This window comes from Pipra filicauda, unplaced genomic scaffold (genome assembly GCF_003945595.2).
Source record: "Pipra filicauda isolate LSUMZ 115617 unplaced genomic scaffold, ASM394559v2 scaffold2_size9829703_pilon, whole genome shotgun sequence".
NCBI classification, from domain to species: Eukaryota; Metazoa; Chordata; class Aves; order Passeriformes; family Pipridae; genus Pipra; species Pipra filicauda.
Genome location: NW_024104421.1, coordinates 4341260 through 4365859, shown reverse-complemented (window position 1 = coordinate 4365859; position 24600 = coordinate 4341260). Strand labels below are relative to the sequence as shown.

The 24600-nt window shown below is 44.6% G+C and overlaps 1 protein-coding gene across 4 annotated transcripts in view; it reads right to left on the bottom strand.

Moving 5' to 3' along the window:
• The window catches only part of WASHC1 (WASH complex subunit 1), a 44642-nt gene extending 24048 nt beyond the window's left edge, over positions 1 to 20594 (bottom strand). Inside the window, exons 1-2 of one of the 4 annotated variants that reach the window (XM_027726579.2) lie at positions 20571 to 20594; positions 8805 to 8958 (exon numbers count right to left, since the gene is read on the bottom strand). In XM_027726579.2, the coding sequence (XP_027582380.1) occupies positions 8805 to 8953 (149 nt within the window). In that variant the 5' untranslated portion in view covers positions 8954 to 8958; positions 20571 to 20594. Of the gene's footprint in view, positions 1 to 8804; positions 18104 to 20249; positions 20399 to 20570 lie in introns of those variants that run through there. The other 3 variants (XM_027726582.2, XM_039383158.1, XM_039383159.1) reach the window with 3 other exon arrangements.
• Positions 20595 to 24600: the final 4006 nt, after the last annotated feature.

The following is a 24600-nucleotide window of genomic DNA, read 5'->3' as shown; positions in this document are numbered from 1 at the left end:
ACTCTAACCTACCCCATTTGCAAAAGCCCAGTGACAGCATCACAGCCAGTCAGAAAGGACCATGGAAAGGGAATTTAATCCTCCAGTCAAGTGTGAAGAACAGACCTTTGGCACTGGTGTTCCTCCCACAATTCTCCCCTCAGTGTGCACACTCCCACTGACATAGGAGGGAGCCTGTAATACACATTTCAAGCCACTCAGTGTTATTTTCCAGACAGTTTTCTCTGCACTAGATCCCTAATGGAAGTCATGCCTGTAAAACAGAATTACTTACTTGCATCTCTTCCTCCAGGGCTGACTGAGTATACAAAATCATCCATAGAAACAGAAAATCACCCCAACACATGTGTGGGGCTCCAGTGTCTGAAGCTGGTTGAGAAGGTAGAGCTATCACTTTGTACAATAAAAGAATAACATGGCAGTTGTGTCAAGAAGAGTGGGAGTGGGAGACCCTGACAATATTGCTGAAACTGTAGGCTAAGGAACAAGGGAACACTTCTTCTGCTCTAAGGCACACACTGACTTGTTATGATCTGTTTCTCCTTGCCTATTTCCAGACAGAAATAGCTGCAGCCACTTGGGTAAGGGACTGAGTGGGAAAGGAGTGCCACTCTGGATGGGGAAGTTCATAAGATCTTTGCCAAAACTCTCTTCATTAACAGAGACTTATCACTGGACAAAATCTCAGCCACTGCATCTCCTGTCAAGTGCAGATCTGGATCCTTCCAATCCACTGACATCCCGAGTTTTTCAAGGAAAGGCTGCTTATTAAGCTATACAAAGAGCAGAGTTTCAGAGTTCTCCTGGATAACCTTCTCATGGCACCACAACAGTGGGAAGATATTAGGGAAGCACGCTGAACACTCCCACGCTAAAGGACTGCAGCCATGAGACCTCTTTGCATTATTCACTCACAGGTGTGGCTGGGATGTCAGTCCCACCTCTGCTCTCTGGACAGCCCTCAAGGCGCAGGTCACTGCCTGGACCCTGAACTGACATGGACATCACACTGAACTACTGAGGGATTGGCACCATGGTTGCTAGCAAAACACAGCCAGAGACATACTGCAGCCCAACTTGCATGTCCTCCCACAGAAAAACCCCTCGTTTCCCTAACACACCTTCCCACCAGGCTCATGCTGAACTGCTGCCTCCCTCCAACCCAATGCTACTTTCAAGGCACCCCTGAACATTTCTGAACACCAGGTACCAGTGATTCACATGTTACCATGTCGGAACTGGGTAGAAACCCTGAAACAACGGTCAAGAGATGAGCCTAGAAAAGGTGTCAACATGCCCATGCAGTTCTGGCTTCAGAATTAACTGATAACAAACATGCAGAGGTGGATACCTGGTCCCATTGTAAAGACTTGCACGACTTGTAAAGACAAGTCTTTTTGGCACATGGTCAGGAGGAGAGATCAGCACCACTTCCATCCTCTGCCAGATCTTTTCACTTCTTTCTCAAAGGGCTCTCAGTGCTCTTGCCACGCAGAGAAGAGCGTGCTTTAGGGTTCAGTGTGGAATTCTCTTCTGACATACCTTTAGACCACCACGGATATAACATCACTATTATTATTTCTGGATATATTACTCTCATGCTGCAGGATATTACAACTGATAGCTATTTGAAACCTCACTGCAATAATGTGTCAGACTTTCTGAAGCCTGTAAGCCTCCACAAAAACAGATCCCATTGCACTTGGCTTCAGATAAGGTTATTTCACCACAATTACTTAGTGCACACTATCTTTGCAATGCAGAAACAGTTCAATGAGCAAAAACTTCCATCTTGTCAGTAGCAGAGAGGTCCTCTTGGGCTTCCACTTCTTAAAGCAGTAGAAGCAGGAGTAATTACACATCTGTACTTTTTGCTACAGTATAGCTCATAAAAGTTTAAAAACCAATTTATAGCAGTTGAGGGTATACAAAGTGATCCATCCTTCAACTTAGTCACAGCTCTGTCCTCAAATTGTGCTCTAAAATAATCTCTGGTGAAAGAAGGCAATCTTCATCAAGATTATCACTTCTCACCTCCTCCACAAACGGGTCTAGCATTTGTTTCTTTTGCCTCTTGCTGCTACAGGCTTTATTTCCATAGATGGTTTTGCAACTGGCTTTATCTGTTTTGGAACACAGCCTTTGAATAATAGGCAATGGTGGCTACTACTGATGCCATCTCTTGTGTTAAAATCATAGCTCTTTAAACATTTTAGGTATGTTTTGCTGAGCTACAGGGAGTCTATAGATGGTAGTAAATTAATTTTAGTCCACAAACACATAAAAATATGAGCAAAAAGAAAAGAAAATTAATCCAGAAAGCCACTGTGAACTAGATGTGCTTGAATCAAATTTTTTTTTGATTAATGATTTTCTTCAAGGTGCAAATTTCTGCTGCATGAACAGAGTCTGCACAGCAAATGTGTTAAGATTTATCATAGACTCTTCTAGGACACCTCTTTTCAGGAAATCCAGTTGCAGACAGCAACATCCCTGTTACAAAGGATCAGCATTGTCATAATCAATCCTCTACAAGCTAAAGTGGGATTTCCCTTTGCTCATGACCAGATCAAGAAAAAATAAAGTACTCCTTTACTGAAAGAGCAACCTTGATTCCCTCCGTTCTCTTTTGTTACCACTCCTTCACCCTTTGAGGAGAAGCAAATCTTCCTTCTGAGAATGAATCTGATCGCCCTAGAGTTGCAAAAGCAGGATGAAAACTACCTAGAGAGGAACGTAACAGATTCAGGCCTCAGGCTGGTCAAGCCACAATGAATATATTCCACTGGGTATTTTTCCAGGTACCGAATCACACTTACATAGGTAGATAATATTACACTTCTTCCCACTTCTGAATCTCTCACATGCTTTCTCAGGGAGTCTGTCTAGTCCTGTCTTTAAGGACCAGAGAGGGAATTTGCTCATGAGAACTTGAAAGCTGCTACTCAATATTGAATTTTCTCCAACAAGGCACAGAATATAAACAAGAGGCTTCCCTGTCAGGGTTAAAAAAAACACCAACTAAAATAAATCAACAAGCCATATGTACCCAAGTTACCTTAGTTTCTCCTTACTGTTTGCCTTTCCTATTGCACATGCCATCTGTTTTGATCAAACTGTCTCATATTTCCACAAGATATTCTACTACCACTGTAAGAGCAGAGAGAATCCTACCAAGAGCTCTGTTAAGTCTGGAATTGTTGCATGGCTCCTTTTGCTAAGGTAGGAGAACACCTCTCCTCAATTTTGCATTTTCCTTCAAACTGAAAGAGGGCAGTTTTAGATTCGACATTAGGAAGAAATTCTCTACATGAGGGTGGTGAGTCACTGGAATAGGTTACATAGAAAAGCTGCATATGCCAAATCCCTGAAAGCATTCAAAGCCAGGCTGGATGGGGCTTTGAGTAACCTGATCTACTGGAAGGTGTCCCTTCCCACACTTTCAGTGATGGAGGATATGAGCAAGGCTTGTATTTCCTTTGTGCTCCTGAATGGTCATTTCAGCATCCTGGACTGCAGTATTTCATCATTCTCTTTTCAGATGCAGAATCAAGCATTAAGAGCCCTTCCTCTCCACAGAATGTCTTCTGTAGTTAATGCAAACTCATCTCACGTTTAAAGAAATATTTTGCATTAATGCCAGCACTGAATCTTTTAGCTATTCATTAAATTGTATCACTATTTGTAGACTTGCTATTAGGTGCAAGAAGTTGAAGTCTGGTTGGAGGAGGGTATTGAAGGTGAAGCACTTCAATAATTTCTTTAAATTTCTTTGCACTTTTAATAAAATGCTGAAGGCCTTGTTGGTGTACAAAAGGCTACAGCTCTCTTACGAAGTTCAAGCCTGCCTTTCAACCACTTAAGGCAGAACAGATCACCTTCCTTTCAGGGCCATGGGATTCACAGATAAACAAATTCATAGACAAAACTGATGTGGAAGAGCTGTTGCTAGTGGACATAGAGCAAGGGCTTAAGTAACCATCACTGCATTTCAGTGACTGCCATAAAAAGCATCTTGCTTGCAGAATCAACTTTAGCATTCTGTTCCTGTCCTTCAAAAGACACATTTAATCTCTGGAAGTCCAAAAGACAGATTTTCGGCACTTTCTGAGATGAGCAAGAATCCTGTCTTGCTAATTCTCCACTATGTTTGTTTAATTTTGAAGGAATAATCTTTTAATGACTTAGTACCATTCAGCCTCCTTCCCACCCGCTGCCCCACTCCGTGGGCTGTCAAGGCATCTGAATAGAGCCTGGGGCCTCAGATCCTGCAAGATTTCAAGCTTAGGGATTTTAGAAACATCCAGGAAGAGTTGTGACCTGGACTCTTGCAGAACAGTTAGTCTCCCTTTGCCTCTTAAGGGTGTAGGAGGCTTTCCAGCGCCAGCTGCCACCAGCAGTCCAGGCATGCTTATCTGACACTCCTGTCACCTCCTAAAGTCTCCCTCCTATAGTCTGGGAACCCCTCTGAAGCTACATCTTTGCAAGCTTTCAAATTTAGCTTCCAGAGGATCAAGACAGCCAAAACAAATGAATGGTTTCTTACAAAGTGTGTGCTACACTTAAAAGAAAAATAAATCCACATTACTCGGACACATCTCTACAAGAATATCAACTATCTGCAGGCAAAATGTCTTCCCTGTAGTCCCTTTCCTCATGACTACAGGACAATCCAGTCACTCTCTACCTCACTGTTCCTGCTTAATCTTCCTGGCAGCGAATGACTGCTCCTACAGCCTCTCAAGAGAGGTATCTGAAACCAACCTAGACTTGGAATCCTCTTTCAGGGACAACTTCAAAGTACCACAAGGCAACTTGTGGTTTAGCAAAAGTCATAACACTCTCAAATTAACTGGAGAAAAATTAATTCCCTGTGCTACAGCCATCTTCCTGGTGTAAACTCCCCTGCACTGGAGCCCTCTTGACAGCTCTCCTCCTGGTAAGATCCAACCCTTGCAGCCAACAGAGGGACAAATACAATGAAGTGCTCAAGCTCCAAGCTGCATCCCAGAGCCCCACTGCACAACAAACAACACAGTACAGCTTGCAGCAAGACCCCCCCTGGCAAGTTTCCATTCCACAGACCTCCTAAATCAAGTACATTTACAGGGATATTTTTAGTCCCCCCACTTCCATTACTGATCATCATGACTAATCGCAATAACAAGGGGAACACCCAAATGCACCTCAGGATTAAGATTTTGTCTGTATTTTCAGTTTCAGGACTGCTCACATCTCAGATCTGCTCCTGTCCCAAATATCCCTTAAGGCTCTGCTGCCCATCAGCTATTCCTCACCTTCCTTAATCACACAACACATTTCCTCTCCACCCTTAACAGCATTTCCACAGTACTTTTGTTTTCCAGATACCATCTTCAGCAGTGTGGCTTTCAGTTAAATCTTTTGTTTAATATTAAAGCCCTTTTCAAATATTTAATATGAAATTAACTTGAATCCAACTGGGGAGAAAACAGAAGGATACACTGGTTTAGCGAAGTATTATTTCAGACAAGTAAAAGACACTGAATGAAGATTTTTAAAAGGAGCAACCCAAGAAATCTTCTATAAACTGAAAAAAAAAGAAACACAAGGATGAGAAATTTTGTATACTGGACAACTTGTGGTTGGATCACAGGCAAAGTAAATCAGGACCTTGATAACAAAATTTCAACCCCAAAATATTTTTCTTTCTACTGCTGTAAAACTCCATGAGATAACTGGCAAAGGCAATTTTCCACAAATCTGTAGCACAAAAGTGTACACTTTGAATATTGAACTGACATATTAGAGATTATTAACCTTTCCCAACAATACAAACTCTCCACAGAAACTGAGAAATCCCAAAGGATAAGTCCAGCTAACTAGTGGAACATCTCAGGAAAGCTAAACCCATCACCCATCTCCAAGTACTTACCACAACAACATTCCTGTAAAAAATTCCACAGCACATAATTCCAACACAAGCTCTCACTCAGAAAATGCCGGTAATGAGAAATCAAACAGATGAAAGGCTACTGTTAATTGAGTGTTTAAATTGGTCATCCTGCCTTCTGTGACCTGTATCTAAACCCCTCCTTAAAAGTTCAGGAGTTAAACTTAAGTAGATATTATGTCAGATTTGCTATGTTACAATATTTATGTTTTAAGCAGTAATGATATGTATTAAAATCTCAGTAGCTACAGGCAATGAATCTGATCTTTACTGCAGCTTCCACAGCAGACTAATTACATGAATTCAGTGAACATACGCAAGGTTAAAACTTCCATTACTCCAAAGCATAACCCTGAAAAGGACATGCAGCCTCTTTATCCCCTCACTGATATCAGCACCAAGAGGATTTCCTAAGAGGGTGGGACTGTTGACAGTACTGGCCTAAGACATCAACCTCTACTGCCCAGCAGCCAAGAGCCTGCCCAGGTCAACACTCTGCCTTTGAAGGATGCAGTACTTTGGTGTTCTCCATGTGGAAGAAGCCAGGAGGGCCCCTGCTTCCGAGGGTTAGAAATATGGAGAGGGATGCTAAGCTGATGTATCCTGCTCTTTCTTACTGATTCCAAACTGCAGTCCAGGTTGCTAGACCTACCCTCCAAGGCTGGTCCCAGAGGGTCTCTGGGTCTCAGCCATAGTTTACCTGTGCTTTTGCACCTGCACAACCCTTGATTATCAAACCCTTATTACAAACTAATGAACTCTGCAAAGTGCCTCATTCTCCATGTACTTCACCACAGCTGAACTTAACAACAAGCAAGCTTGTTTGAGAGCGATTGGAAAGAAGAGTTTGGCAGGGACTTGTCTCATGGGTTATTTTCCAGGTTCCCCAAATGGTGGGGAAGAGGAGGAAAGCTCCTTATCTGTTCTCCTAATTCTCCAAATGCAAAGGTGTCTTTCTCATGTTCCCTTGACATGTTCATTTCAAGAACTCATACTTAGCTGTCATGTCAGCAACAACTCAAAGCAGAAACTTAATTCAGCTAAAATGTAAAAAGAGATCTGCTTGTGGAAAGATCCCTCTTTCCATAGAGAGTAAGAGACTCTTTCACTCCACCTTCAACAAACAGATTGGCTTGCCACTCAAAAGCACTGTACCGATCCAACTGTTCCCACAAAACAAGCCTAGAACATCTGCATCTTTGTAGTAGCTCCTTCCTGGAAATGGAAGACAGAGCTGCCTTATCTCAGGAAAGGGAAGATAAAAGGTCACTCTTCAATAAGTGGCAAAATTCTCACCTTGAAAGCTTTGCCCCTTGATTGACATGGAACAACCAAGGTCATGGAACTTTTAATCAGATGCCTGCATAATTACTAAATCGTTATTAATTATATCAGAGAGCCAAGACCTCAGAGGAAAGGCAAAGCAAACAAAGAACCCAATGAAGCCTCCTCTGTTGTTGGAGAAAATTGGTAATTAAAAGTCATGAGTGCACCAAAGGATGAGGGAACAGCATCACAGTCACTGTTCAGGACTCAGGAGTGACTTGCATACAAAACAGCAGGCTCATCTCCCTGGGGAAATTACAGGGTACTGCATTACAAAGCAGTGAGGAGGGACAATAAGGAAATAAAAGACAGAGAAAGGCCACTCCTGTCTTATCAACAGCTTTATTTGCCCCACAGAGAGGGACAGCACTGCCAACCAGCCCCAAGGTTGAGAGGTGTTTCCACATGTTTCTGGCAGCTCCAGAAAGCCTTCTCTCAGCCTTGTATCATGAAGGGTTCCAATACTGTGCAGTGCACAAAAGAATGACACCTTGTCCTCGCCCAATCCAGCCCACACACAGCCCTCGCCCAGAAGCCCCTGCCAAAGACTATTCCAGCATAAAGCCTTTATTTCCCTCAACGTCCTGAGCTCAGCCCTAGCGACTACTCTCTCCTCAGAGGCTGCCTTTCAAAATATCTCTATGAAAAACTGAAGAATTTCACTCTATCCTTAAAAAAAACCCCAAAACTCAAAAGAAGACAGAATGTCACAGTCCTCCTTACACCATAATAAATCAAACTAGGTAGTCATGATCCCCCCTGAAACCAAAGCAAGTGCTTTTGCTAATCAGGCTACGAGAAGACAAAGGCTGATCTGTTCCCATACCAATAATATAATGCCAGCTCAGAGCACTGAGACATCAAAGATGGCATTGGATGGAAAAAGGCAGCATATTATCCACCACCATTTGCAGGCAAACACAAGAATCTCTCTGATCTGCTATATAGGCAGTCTTATAGACCCAACCCCAAAGATGACCATATGCAAGACGTGCCAAGTCTGGGCCAAACCCCTGGAGAAATGGGTTCAGATATATTATGAGACTGTAGCAAGAAGAATATTCTCATGCACTCAGCCCTCCCAACACACAAAAAGTGCAAAATACCAGAAGCCCAAAGAGAACAGTTTGTAAGTCCCAGAGATCAGAACAAAGAGACATTTTCTACTTCACTGCTTCAAGCACAATGACTCAAAAAGACATATCTTCAAGATACTCTCAATAACAAAGCCTTCCCTTTAAAACATGAGCAAGAAGGAATAAAGGATAATGGCACCAGAAGCAATAATGCAATTTGTGGGACTCTACCACTGAATAAAAAATTAATAACCAACAAGCTCTGGCTAACTGCAGCCATTTCATTATGCCTCACTTTGACAGACCTGAATCTAATAAACTTTTATTGAAGTGCATCTGGTCCTTTTTTATCCCTTTTCTGACCTTCCATTGCTTGCCACTGCAATGAACTTTCACTGCTGCAACCTTGTCATGGCACTGTTTCATATTGCTGAATTCAAGGCACCCAACCCCCTGTGAGAGTACTTTACCTGTTGAATATATCACCAGACACCTTTTGCAGGTACTGAAGTGCATCTGCCACCTGCTGAACAGCCTCCTCCCTGCGTAAGTCCGGTTGGATCAGGGGGACTGAGTATGTCTGCCCCTCCAAAAAGTGCTTCTGGGCTACTGCAGCCATTGTACCTAAGGGAAAGAGGAAAGAGATCATTATTAAACACACTTCCATTTTATCACAGCATTTATTCAGGGACTTCCACTTTCTGCTCCCCTAATTATTTTAGGAAAGCATTTGCAACAGAATTGGTGAGCTGTGGAGAACAGTACAAGTAGTAAGGTTGACATATTGGATTTTTAATAAATTCATGACAGCCGCAGTGAGGTGGAAGTCTCTTGCTTATTTGAATGCTCTTGGGAACCATAATTTTATTTTTTGCATGCTACTTAACAAATCTCTGCTCAGTACTGTGCTGAAAACAAAGACCACATTTCAAAGGAAAGTCAGTTCAGGGTGGTAATAAGACTCATCAGAAACTGCTCTGTCCCTTCCTCTCATTCTCATATTCCCTGTGGATATGTTCCAGGTCATTCAGCCTTATTGGCAAAATGCAGTATTTCATTTTACACTTCTGCTCCATGAAACACAACCACCACTTCCTTCCAGGAAGAGCATGCAAGTGCACACACCCCCTTGCTCCAAGTAGGCTAATGGGAGTTCTTCCATTCTGACACTCCCAGGAGCTGTTTGCTGCTTCTGGTGGCTGGATTTTTCCTTAGTAACTATCTTAAAAGAAGCCTCCTTATTTTAGGATCCTTTTAGGTACAAAACCTAAATGGTCACTGACACATTTCAGTTGTGTGTAACACATGCACCAGAGCAGTACACGTGCTCTCAGATGCAGCTGGGCCCAAACCACTGCTCTGTAGCTCAGCCAGGAGAAAGCCATGCATCACTCATGTTACCATCCCGACAGCCTTGCTCACCTCTCTCTCAGCAACTCCCAAAAAATCTGCCTCCCATGGTTTTACTCACAAAAATCACAAAAACATTCCCAGGACATGAAGGAGGGTAAAGAGAAAAAAACTCAATTTCTCTAAGCACATTAGAAACTGCAAACTCACAAATACATCACTGTTAGGACAGTCCAAAGAATGAACAGAGTAGAGTATCCATACAGTTTTCTAACCCAAACTCTACTGTTAGGTCCACACAACTCTCTTCAAACTTGTTTTTTCTGTGTCTTCTCACTCAGGCTGTAAAAACCCCACAGATTACAGGTGCTCATTACAGGGTTTCATCACACAGAGTGCTGTACATCAGTATAAGAAAGTATTCATTAAGATGAGGAGAAGCAAAACAAAGAAGGATCAAAAAACAAGGCATCAGAAACAGACAAGGATATCTCAGGACACACCACATTCCCTGTGTGATACCTGGAGTTCTGCAGGAGCTAATCCAAAGAGCACTGCTGTGTGCAACCTGTATTCCTGCCTGTATACTAGGACAGACTAACACAGAAACACAGCCCACACTGGAGAAATTCACAGAACAGGAGCCTGAAGAGACAGTCACAACATAAAACAACAGTTTAATATGTGAAAATTAGAGGAGTCTTCAGTCATTCTTTAAATCCTCTATCTTGCTTCACAAAATGAAGAGATAACAGATTACACTTGCCTGAGGCCATTCCTGTACATTTAAGAAACACCATCCACCCTCTCCAAATTTGTCCTTCCTGATCCTACCACAGCAGGGTAGGGAAAGACTTTCTGTAAATGTGATGCAGTTGTTATTTTAAGGGCGATTTTTTGGGGACGCGGGGTTTTTTTGGGTTGTTTTGGGGCTTTTTTGGGTGTTTAATAATGAATCACATGAGATTTAAGGACACCTAGTAGCCTTTTTGCAGTTAAATTCGCAAAACCAAGCCTAGCCAGCAGAAGAGCTGGCTCTGCTGTAGGAAGCCTAGACCTATTCTGTTCCATTTCATGCATCGCTGGCAGCCAGACTGTGTATCCGCACTCTTTAGCGGCAATGTTTGCACACTGATTAGTCTTCTTGACTGGGCCTACTCAGCAGACAGGAAATTATTATTTAGAGCTGTAAAGCACACAAGTTAATCAGAGAGGAGCACAGCTAATTTTGAGACGGCATTTTTTTGATCTGCTGACCACAATCGAGCTCGAATCCTCTTCCTTTCAAATCTCTCCTGTCTGACTGTCAAGGCGGAACAAAGCGAGCACACAACGGAGCGAGCGCACGGTGATGAGTTACTCTGGCTCCAGCAGCAAAATGAGTTTATGATCCTCCCTGCCACTGGTCACAACTCTTCCGTTGCATCAATGCTGCTCATGCTGGGGATGCCTATTTTTAGCTCGGATCAGTTCAATGACCCAATTTGCTGCAGCCAGATAAACAGCTGTAATTGCCCAGTCATGAAGCAGAGTGGGAAGCAGGGGCAAAAAGGGGACTTCTAAAACTTGCTTCATTATCGAAACCATTCCTGTGCCATGGTAATCCTGAGAAAGCCAAGCTTTTCACCTCTTGAGGCCAGATGAGATTATACATGATCTCTCAGACTCTCACCAATCCTAATTCTCCCAGTGACCTTTCTAAAGCCAAGCTCAGTTCAGCTGCTGACTGACAGATGCTCACACATGGAAGCAGCACATCCATAGCTACTACCAAACTGTTTCTTTCCCTGCAATCAGAAGCTACAGACTGTCCTCCAGGTCCCACTGCTCCCCTGCAAACAGAGGAGCACACAGCAGCGGGCAAAACAGGAAAATCCCTGTGTGCTCCTGCTCACACTGTCAGAGTTCATCTGACAGTAAACTTCAGCTTCACAGGTTCTCAATGCAGCCTCTCAGTTGAGCTCCAGATTCTCACCCTTCCTAAAAAAAAAAAACACATTGGAGAAATGTGGCAGACTCTTTGGGAACTGCTGTAAGAGACAAATACAAGAGATAATTCTTTCTGTGCAAGGAAACGAGCTGGAGATTTATAGCAAGAAGAGGAAAAACAGCAACACCTGAATGACTAGGTTCAGTCCAGAATGCTGGAATTACGGCAGCTGACATAAAATACTCAGATGCTACAGTGAGAGAGGGGTACATGTGCCCAAAGCAAGTATGATTCACGAGAGCAGATGTCAGATCACTCAAGAGATTTAATCATTAGTGGTGTGACTACCTATGGGTCAGAAGAAACAGCAATACAGAGCTTTTTATTTTTTTTGGTGATCAAAGAGGCTCTGGAAAAAAGCTGCAGCATCTGGGGCTCCATCCTCTCTTTATTCAATTATTTTTTCTGTGTCAACTTCCATGATCAAGACAAATGTGCTCTGGTGTTATATAATAACCTCATTTACCTTATTAAAGTGTAAACAAAGAGAAAAAGGTTGTTTTCTCACTGCACCACCTGCTTCCAAGTGCTATATCCTGATCTGGAAGCTCTGACTAAAGTTACCAACTGCTCAGATTTGCACTTCTGCCTTTAAGCTGTCTATCCTTTCACCTTAGGCAAGTTGGTGCAAAGCTCATCAAGGCTGGTGGCTCTCCCTCTGCTTTCAAAGCTGCTCTTTCCCTCTCGATTCCAACACACACACTGAGCAAAACAACAGCAGCGGGAAATGCAAAATCAGCCTCCACCAGACTGTCTTGCCTTTCCAAAAGACTTCAAACCAGGACAGATACGGGCTGAGCACTCCAGGGTTTTCAGGCATCTGGAAACAACAACTGGTGTTACTGTTGAATCATTCCAGCCAAGTGTAATACTCTGATGGCTGTGTAGAGATTTGTAGCTCTGAACCTGGAAAACGAAGTACAAAATTCACTGCTCTGGATAGGTAGAGAAAGATTCCACCTACTTTGCTCACCTCTTGCGTTACCTCTCCCTGGACCTAAGAATAAAACTTCTTATATTAAGGCTAAGCCCAAGAGAACTTCTCACAGAGCAAACAGAGTCTGTAAAAGAAGCAACACTTCCCAAAGTTCTTGAGAAAATGTTGCACTATGGAGGATCAACCACTGAGGTGATTATCTACAAACAAAAAAAAGATCCCCGCAATCTTAAAGTACCTTATTTTTTCAAAGGAACATAAACAAAGGCAATATCAAGAAAACAGTTTGGCTCTCCTCAACACAGGCAGGCTGTAAATCTACATACAAGCACTTACCAGATGTGTACTTTGTTATGAAAATAAAGGGAGAATAAGGCAAGCCATCAACAATACCTGCTTTCTTAACATGCTTCAAGAGACTAAAAAGAGAGGGCTCAGGGGAGAAGAGAGATTAAATACTTTGAAAACAAAATCAGTGTGTATTCTTCAAAGCTACAAAGGCTGCTTTAGCAATTACTTGCTGCTGCTTCTGTCCCTGCACTGGAAAGGCAGCATGAATTAGAGGCCTTTAATTCCCACAGGCAGTAACATCTCCAAAAAGAAGTGTGAGGTTGTCTCTAGCCCTGTGTCTCTCCTTTGTAGGATCCTAATAAAAGATCAGTGCCTTGTAGACACCTGTGAGGATGCAGAGACCAGCAACATGCAATAAAACCCAAGTCTGCACAGCCCTCACCACACACCACTACACCACTGCCACCAGTATGGTTCCACAGTGGGAACAAAGCCACAAGTGAGCTGCTGGTTAAGATTAAACACACTCAAACGATGGAGCAGAGACAGGTTTTGGGCACAGCTTATCAGAAAATGCTGCCTCCTCTGACAGAGGAAAGTCACACCTGTTACTTAGTTCACAGTGAGAAGTCATCCCGAATTCCTCACTGACCGTAACTTCTTACACATAACACTTTCTACCACGTTCACCTGGACAAATGTTTTCCTGTGCTGGCTGATAATAACAGACCTCTGTTATCCTCACTTTCCTCTGCTCCAGTCCAGTGTGCTACATCAGCTCACTGCTCACAATACCCGACTGTGGCTTTTAGAGCTCCAAAGGCTCCCAGTTGCTACAATGTCTGTTGTATGTCACATCCCAAACTTCTACTACTGTGCACTTAACTATGGCACTCTCTAGTACTGTACTTAATGGACTACTACATCATCCTCATTCCCTACTTTCTTCATGGGCTTCCAACAAAATTTCATGGTCAAATCTGCTTGTGTATTCAAGTCATTCCTTGGTTACCCTAGAGGCTTGCCTAGAGGCTATCCCGGAAAAATATCAGAATCAAATCCTCCAAGGAAAGAATAATAATAATAAAGAAAGATAATTGTATCACCTTGCCCTCCACAGATAAAACACATTCCTGTGAGTTTACCAGCTGCAAAGCCAGAGAACCATATTTAAAAAAAGAGACTTGAAGTCACAGAAAAGCAAAACACGTCATTGCACATCCTCCTCCTGTTAAGGGGCAGGACAAGGCAGTGTGTGCATATGCACTTGCACAGATGTAGACACACAGCTGGAACAAAAGCTACAAGTTTCTCATGCTCTGGCTGTAAATGCAGCAAAAGAGCCTCGACATAAGTCCTATTTTATTGCGCAGCAAACGATTGCTCTGCCCTGTGTTGACATTCACTGGAGGGGTCGAAATTTAGTCCTCCAGCAGAGCACACAAGAGGTAACTGGTGTCTCCAGCAGTGAGATGAGAGGTTCACCACAGTCCCTGTGCTAAGCCAATTTTAGGTTTTTTGGGGTAAGCAAGGCAGGGGGAGGAGAGAAGCACTTTGATAAGTTAAGAGGATGAAAAGTCTATTTATATTTTTTAATTAAGCATGTTCTACAGTGTTATTAAGCAGCAATCAAAGATGCAGATGCTACTGATTTGATTGGCAAGAAGTACGCTGTGATGAATATTAAGGAACTCTGCCCCTATAAATAGGTCTAATCACCATCTGAAGGCTGGAAGGCAGTGAGGAAAGAAAGCATTAATAAGACCATAATTAGGCCCCATAGCAGGCTGTACTCCACCAGGGTGCTCATGTTACTAGACGTGTCTTATAGTAGCAGCCTCAAACTCCACTGTAGACATTACTGCTTTGGGTCTCAAGACCTCTAGTAGCTATTTTAGATAAAGCTAAGAAGAGTGGGGTTTCTCCATCTTTGGAGGGCCTGGCATCAGTTGGGATTTTACATCCCAGTGCCATTTCTGGAGCAAGAGAGCTCTCCATTCCAGCTGTCCCTCCCCGCCCGCTTTCAATGAGTGAATTAAACTGAGGAGCTGGAGTTCCCCAGACACAGAGATTGGAAAAGGGTGCAGGAAACTAGAAAGCTTTAGGAACCATCCCTCTCCCTCCCTCTCAGCCAGCAAGAGTACATCATGGCCACATCTACATCACAACACTAACTTAGCCACAGCTGTAAAAGCCATTTCTGCTCCTCTGCTCCAGCTTTAGAGACACTCAACCTCACACTTTGAGCCTATCCATACTGTATTCCACCACCAAAGCAGCCTCACCTCATTTGTCCCAGCAGCAGCTACAGGAAAAGAAAAACCTTTTTCTGCTGCACTAACAGCCCAGTGGTATAACACCATGGTTTCTCCATACCCAAAGGGTGCGGAATTACTGGCACTTACCACATATGCAGAACCTCACACATCTGGGTACCACAAGAACATCCTGTTGCACCACGATGTCAGCTACAGTGCCAGGTGCCTTTTTGTTAGCTGCATCCATGAACTACTGCCAGCCACTTAGTCCAACCCAACAGACCATGGGATCTGCATGAAAGGTACTCCAGGTCCATTCCATTTGAAGTATATGTTTTGCTCAACCTACTGACTCCCAGCACTGTACTAGACACAAGTATTAAGGTAATGAAGATACTTGCTTCTGGAAACAGCAAGAGAGGCTCTGGTATTAAGCTTGCATCTGAAACCAAAGAACTTTTATTTTTCCCCAGTTAATTCCTCAAGTTGGAGAGGGAACACAATAGACAGGCTGCTTTGCACCAAAAGAGCAGCTTACTGACAGAGTTTCTGTAAACTAGGAGCCTGAGAGGAACATGTGTCCCTGGACCACGGGCTGACCAACAAACATCCTTTATCCTGCCCTGCTGCTTCTGGAATAAAATATTATCTGTATGTGACCCTTCCTGAGTTCTCAGAGCTATCAAAGGAAAAGCACTAGCCCGTCAAAAATCTACTTCTGAAAGTAGATTCTCAAGAAGCCAGAGCCTGCTGACACCTTTGGCTCAGACACTTTGCTTTGAAAGAAACAGCAGCTATCACAGGCAAATGAAATCTACCAGCAATATGACATTAAAGCAATGACATTACTGACAGGGAACTAAAGGCACAGGAACTGGATGTTTTCCCACCCACTGCATTACCTCTTGGATCCGGGGAGTGTGGGTCTGAACCAACACAACAACAGATTAGATGATCATTCTCAAATGGAGACTCTCCCTAAAAACTACTCAGAGCCACTTAGATTTGTTGGTTTGTCACATACTGTCCTATTCCACTTCGGCTTAAGAAAAAGAATCAAAATTTGAGATCTCAGAGCCCATCTTTACAATAGCATATGGCAACTCACTGGCAAATTGCAAAATACCTGACATTTAAAGACGGATCAAGTATAATCAAATGATATTGACTCTCCAGAAGACAGAATGCTATTACATTAAATTTTGAAGAGAACCTGAAAGGTAGAGACTTAAAAGAATTTAGAGGCGCACTTCAATCCTCCCAGCTCCATAAGACTGCCTCTGAGCCACTACTGTCCTCAGGACAATCCTCTCAAGGCAGAGATCTGCTTTGAGAAGTACAAACAGCATCCCTCACTGCCATGAGGCACCAAGCTGCATCACCTTGCTGAGAAAGCTCTGTCCTCTAAGCACAGGCTGAAAATGATTTCCTCCAGCTGGATACATAAAGCTCATTTTGATGGACAGATGTTGATATCTTAAGTTAATCAGATAATCCCCTCTGCTACTGTCACCTTTGGCTCTCACCACTAATGGAGACAATCAGATGCTCTAATGAACAATTGATCTGATTCTAAGCCATCTACAACTGACCACAAACACTCTGCTAATTGCCTGCTTTCCCTTCCTCTCACTGCTTATTATAAAAAAAGACTAAACAAATAGCCTAGCTACAGCTACAATACAGACATCGAAAGTAAAGCTGAGAATCCCATCCCAAACATCCAGACAAAGCTCTTCCTTTGATTTCCTAGCTGGACCACTTTGGTTTTGTATGCCTAATGTACACAGGAGCCACTGGTTAAGCCAAAAGTCCCCTGGAGGGCCATTTCCCTGCAATAAGTTCTCTTAAACGCTGGCATTCCAAACCCAGAGTAGATGGAACATTGCTGTAGAGCCTCCTGCAGAACGTCTGGAGCTTCTCATTCTTGCTATCAGACCACAGCAAGAAATACTTACTTCGAAAAACATAGCACTTCAAAAAAAAACAACAAAAAAACCCAGTTAATTTTTTCCTCTAATTTTCTGATACAAAATCAGCTTCAGCCTCCTGCAGAGGACCTTAGCTGCAGACATAACCATTGCCACATCTCTCTGCCACGAACCCTAACTTGCAATGTCCTGTTTTTCACCTCCTGATTCAGTACCCTCTGCTCCAAAGTTCTGGAGATTTACAGCCCCCAGACCCCACACACAGTGTTACAATGGATCCTTTAATGAAGGAAACAACCAAATCAAACTGGCAACCAAAGTAGTTCCTGCCCGTTTTATGCATTCAAAAGCAAAAGGAATGTTTGCACTTCTGGAAGAAGACACGAAGGGAACTCATTATATAAGGAATGTCTTCAAGCCTGTTCACATTTGCTGGAAGGAATATCCCTACAGCGAGGCCTGGATGACAGGAGTTGAAGAAAAGCTGGATCAAAAAAATGATACCTGGATGGACTATTTTCTGGTAAAGGTTACCTTGCAAAGGGGTCTAAGCAGAGCTGATTAGCTACAGAAATTGCTTTTTTGCGTGATAAAAATTATTCCCTTCAAGCTCCTACACCACATCCATGGGAAATATAACAATTTCAGACATAATCCTCTTCTTCCTCTGCACATTACCTTTAATCTAAAAAAATGTTATATAAAAAAAAAAAATCTGCCTTGTTTTCAGGATTATCTCAATATTATATTTCCCCAGCCCTCAATTTCTGTCTTTCTCTTTCACTGCCCAGGCTGAGCTTGCCGTGATTGGTATTACCAGAACCCAAAAGCCAGACTGCAAAGCAGTTCCCAGAAATTCTCTGCTTTCAGTTTTCTGGCCAATTAACTCCTGAGTTGAAAGAAGAGAACAGCACTTTTTATCTGAAGGAATGAAGATTTAAAACTCGGTTTAAATATCCAGAGTGATAGAAGAAGGGCAGATGCTAAGACTAGCAGACTGTGCTGCTCTGGGAGTGCCTCAGGCATTTTTTTCTGCCTCAGGGCTCTGGAAGTGTGGCTGTTCCCCCCACCCCGCACCCCCAACCACACCCTCAAAGCATCCCAGAAATACAGAGGTGTATCAGGCAGCCTCTGCTACTCAGACAAGACAAACATAACGAAATATCAGGAGAACCTGGCAGGTAACCTTCCTAAAATAAAGTCTATGCAAGGAACAGTTGACTGACTGATTCCCCAGAAAACTGACGTGCAGAAAGCCTCTAAAGGACATGCCAAAGTCACTCTGCTTCCAGCCCTTGCCTGTGGCAGGAGCAGCACTATCCGCTCCACTTCCTTTCACTGCTCAGAGAAGGCTTCATATTTGAGAGAACTGGCAAGAAATAGGGGCAGTTTCAGCTTCTCCCTCATCTACCCCAGGATAGGTCAGCCCGGCCTGGAAATCACTGCCAGCAACACCCGCCACACAACCCAAGTGAAATAAATAGGTCAGCTCAGGCAAAGTCCCAGCTGACATTTGCCTGAGTCACATGAAATGCCACAACCACAGCTGGTATTATCCCACACTCCTTGCTGGAAGCTGCACTGTAGAAGTGAGCAGAGTCAAGAATTAGCCTACTCTGCGCAGGGACAAAAAGCCTCCTCTTTGGAAAGAGGCCTTTGGGAAAATCCAGGTGCTGTTCAACCACTCAACACCTGAACCACAACATTCAATAAATAAACAATAACAAAACCAACAAAACCAAACCCAAAAAGAGGAGAGCGGGAAAGCTTGTCACAGGACTTCCACTGATTACTAAAATAAATACTAGACTAAAACAAATACTAACAATGACCATCGCTGCTGGATGTGGATCCAAAATGTTCCCTATGTGCATCAGCAGCCCTTCTTCACGTGTACAGCAAGGTCTAGCAGCCCTGTGGTCTTTTTACTATTGGCTGACTCATTCTTTATTTTTAACACAGAAAAAGATTACTACAATAAATGTAATTATCACAACAGCATTTGGGTTCACTTGTAAACACTGACAATGTGGTTTTTATTTGACAAATCATTACAACAGCACCGCTTTCTCACCCTGGGAGTGAGAAACAAACCCTCGTGCAACTTAAAGGCAATCCATAATCCATGGTACTCCAGGTAGCATGGTACTCCAGGTGCTGACCCCTGAGGGACTGGGAGTTACATTATTTATAATCTTGGCTGTTCTCTGAATTAGCTGATAGTCCACTGTAACCAGTCAGTACCTGGAATAGTACAAAACACCCACAACCCCGTACCAAGCCATCAGCTGACTTGCTGAGGAAAAAAAAAAATCACATAACCCACAACACAGTCCTGTAACCCTCTCTCTTGGACACCTCGTTCTCTGTTTTGTCTGTCCCTTCAGGCTGCAGCATCTCCTGTCCACTCCTACAGGGTACCTGACCTACATGGAGAAAAGGCACAGCCTTGACCATTCCCCAGAGCACTGTGTGGAGCTCGAGAGCCCAGCATGCTCAAGGTTTTCATGCTCCATGCCTGCCTGGCAGGTTTCCCAACCTATGTCATGGCTCAGCATCGAAGCACACCATAAGAATCACAGAAGGGGTCAGGTTGGAAGGGACCACAGTGGGTCAACTAGTCCAACCTCCTTACTCAGGCTGGGCCATCCCTGAGTACATGGCACAGGATTGTGTCCAGATGGTTCTTGATTATCCCGTGAGGGAGACTCCACAACCTCTCTGGGCAATCTGTTCCAGTGCACAGTAAAGAAGCAATTCCTCCTGTTCAGGTGGAACTTCCAGGGCATCAGTTTCTGCCATTGCCTCTCGTTCTACTGCTCGGCATCACCAAGGAGCACCTGGCTCTGTCCTCCTGGCACTCCTTCAGATACTGACAAACACAGAGGAGGTTCCCTCTGTCTGCTCTTCTTGAGGCTGAACAGGCACAGTTCCCTCAGCCTTTCCTCGTAACAGAGATGCTCCAGTCCCTTAATCATCTTTGTTGCCCTGCAATGGACCTGCCCCAGTAGCTCCATGTCTCTCTCGCCCTGAGGAGCCCAGACGTGGGCACAGCACTCCAGATGTGGCCTCACCAGGGTTGAGTAGAGGGGCGGGATCACCTCCCTCAACCTGCTGGCAATGGCACCCCAGGATAACAACCGTAACAAACCACTTCCCTTCTATCCCACCCGAACAGGCGCTGCGTGACTCTCATTCCACAAGCTCTCCTTCCCCAGAGCTCCCCGGGGTTCCCGCCGGGCAACGCCGGTGGCCGCCACACTGGACAGGCCGCGGCCCCGGCACAGCCCTTCGCGGGGGCGCCGCTCAGGCCCAGCAGGGGGGCTCCCACCGGAGCCGGGGCTGCTCTCCGGAGGGAGCTGTCCCGCTGTCCCGCCGTCCCGCCGTGTCCCCCCGTGCCGCATGTCTGAGAGGCGGAGAGCACGGCCCCACGGCCCCACCCACCCCGCGCGCCCCCCGCGGCCCCGCGCGCCCCTCACCTGCTGCGCGCCGGCCACGCCCCGCGCCCCGCGCCGCTTCCGCCCTCAGCCCCGCGTCACTTCCGCCCGGCCGGGCCGCCCCGGCGGGGTCACGGTGGCGGTGCGGGAGGGAATCCGGGAATGTCCTGGGCTGCAAGGGACGCACAGGGATCAGCGAGTCCGACCCCGCACGGGACACCCCGACGGTCGCACCGCGGTCCTCAGAGTATCGCCCAAACGCTCCTTGAGCCCTGCCAGCCTTGGTGCTGTGACCGCTGCCCCGTCCCGGCGCCTCTGTTCACCCTTTGGGTGAAGAACCTTTGTGTAATACCCAGCCCAGACTCCCCTGACTCCGCTTCATGCCGTGTCCTCGAATCCTGTCACCGCTCTGTCGTTGCCACGTCCAGCCCGGTTCCTGCACCCGGCTGCTTTTGCGCTTCCACATTGCTGGCGCAGCAGAGCAAGCAAAAGGGGGGCTCTGACCCACGCGCGTGTTTTCTCTCCGGTGCTCGCGGAGAGTCGGGCCATTTAAAAACTTGACTTACGAACCGGGGAGTTTTTAAGTGCGTTCTGCTACTTTGTTCTTGTGTTGCTTTCACGCTCCCCTTTCGTGCACCCGTTCAAGCAGCCGAGTTCTCCCGGCACAAAAGCTCGCGAAAAGTGAATCGCAAGAGCGCAAACCTCTGTAAACTTTAAACCCACATTTTAAAGGGGTATGTGCTACGCGTGACAGAGCTATTTGCATGCTCATCCACTTCAGGATCAGAAACAATTTCTCAAAACTTAAGCAAACAGGTACAATTTAACACTGTTTGAATAGCAAATACCAGCTTTTGGACGCACCAGGGAACACTTGTGATTGATATGTAGCATTAAAAGCAGCGCACAGGGGAAAAAATGAGGCAAGCCTCTTCAAACAGTGGATGCACTTGAACACATCAGGAGCCACTCATGCATATTCAGCTCAGGGGAAAAGGGTAAATTCATTACATAAATTACCTGTTGCAGATTGTTTGCTCGGTTCCCCTCCTTTGCAGTGGGAAGCAGGGACTGAAGTGGGGGAGGGATGTTGGGCCCGGTGGAGATGCAAAGGAGATCAGGAGGCAGCAGCAGCAGCTCCCCCGTTTCAGAGCCTGCAGGAGGGTGCAGTGCAGTATTTGCCCTGCGGTGTTTTAATGATGGGCCTGGTATGACCCATGAATATGGAGAGCACAAAGTGAGCGCTAAGGACCAGCGTAAGAGCTGCTGAATGGAAAATCCTGCCAAAAACTCAAAGCAGACGAAAAAGCAGATCTAGCCGAGTCTGAGCAAGGAGGCTGTGTGTGTGTGTGGGTGTCAGGACCTGTCAAAAACAAAATGGGGAAGCGGATGTAAGAAGCAACAATCCAATCTATTCTGATCCATTTTTATTTATATACTGCTGACGGGAAGCCCTTGAAATGCTTTTTTTCTGCTTGGGTAAAATCCAATTCAAAGCATTTATGAAATTCAAGAGGAAGCAAGAGGTGATGCAGTCCCTTCCCATGTGCCCCTGAGAAAGAGGAGCCAGCAGGTTTGCAAAATCCATCACTAAAGGACAAAAAGAAAGGTAATACAGAGAGAAAAAAGGAAGACTGAATCTCAGGCTGGGTGGGCAGAGCAGCGGGGATACAGCAAGTCCTATGTGAGAAGTAATAGCAGGGTAGCAGTGGACTGGACAAAGCACCAGGGAGAGGCTGTAAATTGTAGTGAGCTCCTGTGTAATGTCATATATCAAACCTCTTTTCTGTGCAGACAAGACCTACCCAACCACACACAAATAGGTGTGAACAGCAGCACAGAAAGAGTCTGGAGGCAAATCAGGAGAGCAGCTGCTTAACACAGTGTTTAATTCAACTACAGAGCCAGCAATCTCTATCCAGCTGCATGTCTCAGCCCCCTCAACTGGCTGGTGGATACCAAACGACACCATTCCCAGACAGTGGAATACCGGACAAAATATCACGCTCCATGCCAGTGAAATAATGGACACAATTCCTTCTCTCTCCAGAACAATGTTTACTGGATACATTCCATAACCTTTCACTGGCTCATTTTGGTGGTTCTGATGTCAGGATGCTTTTAGTTTAGCAAGGGCTGCTCTCAGGCCCCTGTGACCAGCAAGCTCAGCTTGGGCTGCTTTGCATTGGCAAGTTACAGCCAACGAAAACAAAATCACACACAGTATTTTTTCTCTTCTAACAAAAGGAGCACTACTACCCACTGCTGCCCAGGCACGGGAAGATTTAGATGGAGGGCCTTCTTCCCACACAGTCATTAAGACAAGATTTTTCATAGGGTGCAAAAAGCAGCACCTTGTGGTGAGACAAGTCATGCATGACAGCATGGCAGAGGCTTTGCAGTTAAGAAATGTGGTAACTGCTGGTTTGGAAAATGCCTTTTGGCTTACCCAGAGCCACTGCTCAAGTCAACACCAATGGGAAAACCCTAATTGGGGTTGGGCTGCAGAGAGGTCCTGTTTATATTAAACAGGATGGTGGCACTGCCACTTTCAGTCATTTTGCTCTGAAATGGCAAAATAGTGCAAGGCCCCCCTTCAGTCAGAACATGCTTTTGCCCTTGGCTCATTGAATACATGAAGCCAGGTGTTTCCACTGGGCTCCTCGTGGCCTGTGTGGAGGCTTTGCATGCTCTGCTTTGCCCTCAGTTGCTGGCAGAATCCTCACTGTGAGCTGCTGGCTGATCCAGACCAGCTCAGGGCATGTCAGATTTCCTGTGCTTTTGCATGCTGTGCTCTGGATAACTGTCTGGAGTGCTTGTTCTGTCCATTAGCTTTTCCATCACTGCAACATTCAAGCTTTTCCACCCTGTCCAGAACTCTTGCATAAAGACATTTTTTCCTGTAGGCTAGACTCATTGCAATTATCTATACACAAACTGATCACTCATCTGTTGTCATATCACAGCCACAAATTCATGTGAAACAACCAACCCTTTTAGATTCACATTATATTTGAACTCATTTTCACATTTCTGAAACTGCATTTTCCCACTAGAGTGCTTTTTCTGAAGTAAAAAAAAAAAAAAAAAAGGCAAACCAACAAACCTAACCTTTAATACATTAAATTAATTTTCTCTTTGTCTTGCTATCTTTTACTGAGCAAAGTCACCTTGGGCAAGTAATTAGTGCCTCACTTTCCTCGCTAGAAAAAGGGAAACAATATTTTTCTGTCTTTGATATCTTTAGGATGGAAAATGTTGCTGCTTATTATTTATTATAATGTTTTACACCAAAATTTAATAACATAAAGCTCAGAACCCAAAGGAAAAATGTAAAAAGCGAAGGTGAGGAGAATACAGAGTGGTGCTGTAGTTGTGTGTTTTGAAGGTGATGGAAATTCTTGTAGTCTGTTGAATAGCATCTGTCAAACGTTCAGGCAGAGCTGGCTGAGCCACTTTTGCACAAGGTCAGGAGAGGGCAGGAACACAGATCAGACCTTACTCCAGACATCCCTCTTGTTTTGCAGTTTCTCAGATCTGAGGGATGTTTTGCTATTGCAGTTGGATGTAGTGTTGGGCTCACCTGACATTTAGAAGAGTTTGGACCTCAGGTTTTGCTTCAGGTCTGATGCTTTCCTTGTAGTGTTGCTGTAGAAGGACAGGCAGGATCCTCCTTGAACATCTGTCCCTTGTTCTGTGTCTGGTGACAATTAGCACCTCCTCTGAGTGCACACTAATGATCAGAATATGCTCACAAGATGTTGAAATTAGACAAAACTAAACGTTTCATCATTTGGGAGTCAAGTAAAATGATAAGTACCTTTGTTTTTCCTCTAGAGATATAGATGCTCTACGTATAACATTAATATCTGTATTACCTCTGAGGTGTTCTTACTGCAAGAGGATAAAATAAAGGCCAAGTGCAGCCACCTTTCCTTCTGCTCAAATTTTCTTATGACTCAGATTTCTGGAAACATTCGTCCCGCACACTTCCCCACAAACTCGTGACCTTCCTCTTCCCTTAGAAGTGGGGCTTTGCAGTAAAATGCAGTGGAGTGGACCCAACAGGAGC